A 6,197-nucleotide genomic window follows, 5' to 3' on the forward strand; every position below is an offset into this window, starting at 1 on the left:
TTATTTTATTTAGTATATTCTACTACCTAGTTGTGACTTAGCGGCATGTTTTATCCTATTTTATAAATTAAATCCGGCTTATATATTAGATAAAGAGAACATTAGGTACAACAAGATAAGATAGTAACTCGACTCACAAGCACATAAACACCCTGAACAAAGGGGGAAAATACTACCATGGCACTAGGCCCCAAAATTCTCGCATAAGCCGCAACCAAACTTCTCATCATTGCTCCAACATACCTCTCGGCAAAGATCTGTAGAGAACTAAACCACGTTGAATCGCCGTTGTCATAGGCCGTCGTGTATGACAGGGATTGGAAGTCTCCTCAAGAATATCGGCAGGGACGTCACCTCAATCAAGGTAGGCAGTCTGCAAGCATTACCATAGCATGCCCACAACCATGTCCACAAAGATTCGGAAGAAGGGGTTATTGAGGAAAATGAAGACCATAGAGATGCACAGACTGAGAGGTTGCAACAATAAAAACTAACCATCGTTCCCGGAGATCGACATGGAAGGAAACTTTCAAACTCCATGGAAATCTAACCAAACCGGTCGGTGAGAGGGGATTGAAACTGGCGAACCTTAATTTTTTTGGCGAATACACAATGCTTGCGTATCTTTTCATTGATATAAAGAGAAGAATGAGTACAACAAAGGGTACAACACATGACATGAACACAAAGAGGCATGAACATGGTGCCCGGAGTATAGAGAGACAGGGTGCTCAGCCCGAACAGAGTAAAGAACACAACTAAACCCACGAAGCCTAAAACTAGAGGAGTAGGCCGAAGCAGCAGGACGTCAAACATCTTCAAATCCAACACCGAGGACACCACGAGCGAGCAAGATGGCGCCTTCAAGAAAGGGGAACGACGTCGTGACGCTGCCGCCATCCGATCCGGTGAACCGGACCTATGGTTTCCCCTGATGCTCGTAGAGGGGCACGGGTAAAGGCCATGGCAGCGCCTCCAGAAAGGAAAACGACACCCGCGAGCGTCATCGCTACCAGCATTGGCAAGCCGAGCATGGATTTCGTCTGGCCTGAGTCCGAGCGATCCCAAAGCCACCAGATCAGGATCCGAAGAACTTGTATAAATGGAAGAACTTGGTATAGACTCGCTTATGATAGTTTTATTAGAGTGGGGGTTTATTCTGTTGAAAATTGAGTGCATTCAAAATAGAGTTGCTCATAGTCTAGCTAATATAGAAAGATCTCAAGTTAGCACCGCATGTTTGTTGCATCGGGTTTCAGACCGTATCACCGAGGTTGTATATATTAGCAGACTGTAACACCATTTCTGAGAAATAAAACCCATATTGAAAAATAATGTCAAATGAGGTCTAGAACGTGCATTGGTTAAGTACAGGCCAGCTAGTTCCATCTGAAGGATCCGCGAACGAGCACATATGTATGTGCATACAGACACGGTTTCCCCAATTGATTTATACTAGTGTGAAACTAGAATCTTTTCATCCATCATTCTTCATCTATTGGTTTTCAGAAATCAGACCAATACGTCTGTGAGTAAATTACTAGCAGCTGGATACCATTACTGGGCATATCGCCGTTTAATATCACCACAAGAGGACCAATGGGCATCCCTCGGAATATGCTACTCCTGATCTACTTTTCCCACTATAAAAAGGTAAAACATAAACAAACAGAGAGACAAACAAACAAAAACACGAACGGAAAGTGACATTTGTGTGCTGCTTCGTCGTCATGCAGGGTGAGGTTGGTCATGTCTGGTTTTTTGACTACTTTTTAGGTCACTAGTTCATGGTGGCCCTTGAATAGAGTTTGCACCACATATCACCATGCTTGCAATGTGCTTCACACCTACGTGCCCTAGCTCGGTGGTCGTCGTCGCTTTTGTCCAGCTAGCTACCATCGTCGTCCCCGGCTGGTCTCCCTATATATATATTAACATGCATGCTCGCTCTCCACCATCAACCAAACAATCGCAGACGACTCGAGTGCACTCACAGTCACACAAAGAAAATTGTATACACGCAGCTGCAAGGTGGAGTGAGAGAGAAAGAGAGATTTTAGTGAGATCGAGGAGCTAGGAGCGATCATGGCGTGGAGGGAGAGCTACTTGGACCTGGTGCTGATCCCCGTGGGCCTCCTGTTCCCGATCGTGTACCACATGTGGCTGTGGCGCGCGGTCCGCCGCTGCCCGCTGCGCTCCACCATCGGCGTCAACGCCGCCGCGCGCCGCCTCTGGGTGCTCTCCATGATGAAGGACAACGAGAAGAAGGCGGTGCTGGTGGTGCAGTCGCTGCGGAACGTGATCATGGGCTCCACGCTGGTGGCCACCACGTCCGTCCTCTTCTGCACCGGCGTGGCCGCCGTGCTCAGCAGCACCTACGCCGTCAAGAAGCCCATCAGCGACGCCGTCTTCGGCGCGCACGGCGAGTACATGATGGCGCTCAAGTACGTCGCCCTCCTCACCGCCTTCCTCCTCTCTTTCCTCTGCCACAGCCTCGCCATCTGCACCTTCAACCAGGCCACCTTCCTCGTCAACGCCCTCTCCCACCTCTTCGCCCTCCCCGACGGCGGCCGCCACCTGCCGGTGAACAAGGAGTATGTCCTCGAGGTCCTCGAGAGGGGGTTCCTGCTCAACTTCGTCGGGAACAGGCTCTTCTTCGGCGGCGTTCCGCTCCTGCTGTGGATCTTCGGGCCGGTGCTGGCGTGCCTCTGCTCCATGGTCATGATCCCGGTACTGTACAACATCGACATAGTGTACATCGAAAGAGGAAAGGGTGGCGAGGTCAGTGACAAAGTGGAGCTGACCGATGCCGACAGCGACGACGGCATGCAAGTCTGATCGGCCTTTGATTCGATCGTTGGTGTCACGACCGACGAGATCGACATGCAGCAAGAAATGATCGATGGGTCCATGTTAATTTCATATTCAAAAAATCCATGTGCTCGCCTTCGTTTGGAACACGGGAATTGTTGTTTCATTTTCCTAAACCAATTCCGGCCAAATTTCGACAAAAAATATGTTTCCAAAGAGGCCCTGCATGCATGTGAGACAAGTCATCGGACAGGAAATATATGCCATTCAAAATTTTTTTTAGCATCAGTACAGACACAAGCGCTCATATACACGCGCATACGCTCATCCCTATGAACGCACACACGCACACCCTATCTCTATGAGCACCTCCGAGAGACTGAGTCGGCATATCATCTTGAGATTTACGAAGTCACCGTAGGCGCCTCGTCGTCGACGGAAACGTCTCCTCGCACTGAAAGCGCATCGCCGGAAATCCTGAAATAAATCCAGAAATAATGCGAGCACCAGGATTTGAACCCTGATGGATTGGGGATACCACTGTCCACCTAACCAACTCAACCACAGGTTGATTCGCATATGCCATTCAATTCTTGGTGGTAGTGTATGTGTGCAATTCTTGTGGTAGTGTTTTTTTTTTTTGCGGGGTGGTAGTGTATTAGTACTGTTCTTCATCTGTACAACGAAACTTGATGACAATTTCACATGGCATGGAGTAGTGCACGAATTTGCCACTTGGGGACAATGTCAGTGGCTCAATGCAATGTCGACGTCCATTGATCTATCTATGATTATTTTTCGAGAAGCACACAACTTTTCATAAGGGTAAGTAAAAAGAGGTACTCTACTACATTTTGTGTACGGGTGGACATTCACCCGAAAGTGCATTTGCAGCCCACCCGAGGCGCAGAAATGCAGTGCATGTGCATTATCAGGAAATTGTCAAAGTGCCAAAGCGCACAAAGCACGAGCTATATTGCTATGGCAACCAAAGATAGCCATCAGTGGGCTATCATTTCCCTCAATACAATTTGGTTCGCCTAGGTGCGGTGGCGAGAGTTCTGAAACCGACGACGTGTGAAGTATGTCGCGGTTGCACGCGACAAAAGATGGCGGCTGAGTGTCTCGGTCGGAGTTGAGCTGCGCGCTGGCTGGGTGAACGTGGTGATCTCGTCACGGGCATTGGTGGGTGTGGTAGGTAATGCCGCAGGCCTCGTACGTGTTCGGATGAACAATGGGAAAAAATCACGGCAACTTGAATTTCTTTTTTAAACAATAACTAGCACAAATACTCGTGCGTTGCAATGAGAGAAAATTTGCATGTATTGAGAATTAGCGGTAAGTGGTAATTAAATGTCGCTCATTTCACAAAACCTGCTCAGCGTGCCACTAGCCTTCACTTCTTCTATTCAATTCGATAACAAACATAAGAAGATAGATTATTTAGATCCACGTTGCACGGCAACCACAACCATCCATGGCAGTGGCACTGGCCTGCATCTAAATGTTGCCATGCCGAAGGGCGTGGAGACGGAAGTTGAAATAGGGTTTGTCTCTACCTGTGACAGCACGCGCGGCCAGTGATGCTGCGAGTTTTGCAATCTTAGGTTGTCCGTTAAATCCTGGTTCTCTTTGATTCTATTACTCCCTCTATAAACTAATATAAAGTCGATTACATCTGTATTAAAATATAAGACATCCTGTCACCTATTTTAGACATATTGGTAGTATTTTTTATGGCATCATTATTTATCTGCATGGCAAATTTGACCACCGGCGATGTGAACACTATCAGGGATGCCTTTAGTTGGCAAGCAAAGCAAGTTCTCTCGGTATGTTCACTTTTATTTTCGGGTCAATAAAATGCTAATCCATGGAGGTAAACTAAATTTGTTTGTATAGTTGGTCTGCCAATCTTTGCAATGTAGCACCTCCAAACTGAAATGAAATTAGGACATGTGATACATGCGGTATGAGGGATAGAATCAAAATTTCATCGGCAAAACTGCAATGAAACTTATCGACAAAAGCTGAGAACTAAACAAATATGCAATAGTTCATCGTCTCTTATTCATTCATAATCCTTCTTCAGCGGCACATAACACAAATCTAACACATTCTTCAGCTAGTAATAACCGCCCACGCTCATGGACGTGCATAAGATGAGATCATGACCGACGGAGGTCGTATGCAGTGAGCTTTTGCAGTCCTCCATCGTCCTGAAGCAATGATTATCGGGGTAACACAAAAAGCATGATGGGATGGTGTCACTCTTGTAGCATGTATCGTCGTTGATGTGATGAACACCTATGGCTTGGCCTATGCAAATGTTAAGGAAAATACACTATTGATATTTGGACATGGAACGCATGCGATCACATGGTAGAGTTCAAGTTGGAATTAAGCAATGAATCGATGAGAAGCACAAGAAGAAGGTGTTGCATTTGTGCCACTTACATTGTGCATGAACAGCATAGCATGCGAGAAGGACCAATAGTGCTTGGAGGTGCTTCTCCATGTAAGTATAAGATGATTATGGTTCAACACTTGTCGGCGGATTGGTTTTAGCCGAAACCACCAATTGATAGCTTGCGTTGAACACACACACACACACACACGCACGCACGCACGCACGCACGCACGCACGCACGCACGCGCGCGCGCGGAGAGAGAGAGAGAGAGATTGCTTATTGGGGCAACTATTAATTGCCATATAGATAGACTAGTAAATGTGACTGTGTGTTGCAACGGGAGAAAAAAAAATCTTCACACCCCAACTAGCGACATGTCCTTGTTATCGCTTTTCCCCTTCACCACCATCGCCGATGTGGTCACACTATTCACGTATTCACGATAAACATGATCAATCCCAAGGCAATGAGCTTTATGTGCACTTGTTAAACAGTGCTTTTGCTATACCATTTATAATCATTAAGTAATTTGAGACTTCGGTATACCAATTGTATGCATCCCCACACAATTAAATAGGTTCAATTGTTATTTCTTATCACTCAATTTTTTGGCTACGTATATGCCCAAACCTGATCGAATTAGCATGGTTTAATTTTGCACTTACCTACACTTAAATCAAATAAACAACAAATCTTGTATTTGGAATGGAGGATCACCAGAGAAAATGTAAACTCTGAGGTGCAAGTCTCTATTGAACTTTCGGAGATGTGACTTGTTGAGAGAACAACCAAGTGGGTATGCTAGCAGCTATATTATTACAAGGACAAATTGCAAACCACACGTAATAACACCGATCCAACTGCTTTCCTAGACTATTGGGTGCAAGGATTTTGCTAATCATGACTAACATACTCTAGTATTAAATACATAAAACAAGAAGCTTGGATTTGGCACAAAATTAGAGCATTGCATTT

General features: G+C 46.0%; 1 protein-coding gene across 1 annotated transcript; it reads left to right on the forward strand.

Annotated features, from left to right (window-relative positions):
- Positions 1-1,941: 1,941 nt before the first annotated feature.
- On the forward strand, positions 1,942-3,093 carry LOC125512523 (uncharacterized). The gene has a single exon (XM_048677619.2). It carries the CDS (start codon positions 2,086-2,088, stop codon positions 2,836-2,838), a length of 753 nt encoding a protein of 250 aa, XP_048533576.1. The 5' UTR covers positions 1,942-2,085; the 3' UTR covers positions 2,839-3,093.
- Positions 3,094-6,197: the final 3,104 nt, after the last annotated feature.

This window comes from Triticum urartu, chromosome 7A, assembly GCF_056163025.1.
Source record: "Triticum urartu cultivar PI428250 chromosome 7A, HENAU_Tu73, whole genome shotgun sequence".
Lineage (NCBI taxonomy): Eukaryota > Viridiplantae > Streptophyta > Magnoliopsida > Poales > Poaceae > Triticum > Triticum urartu.

What these genes read in the sequence shown, in the direction of transcription:
- LOC125512523 (XM_048677619.2), top strand. Translation starts at nt 2,086, where the DNA reads ATGGCGTGGAGGGAGAGCTACTTGGACCTGGTGCTGATCCCCGTGGGC.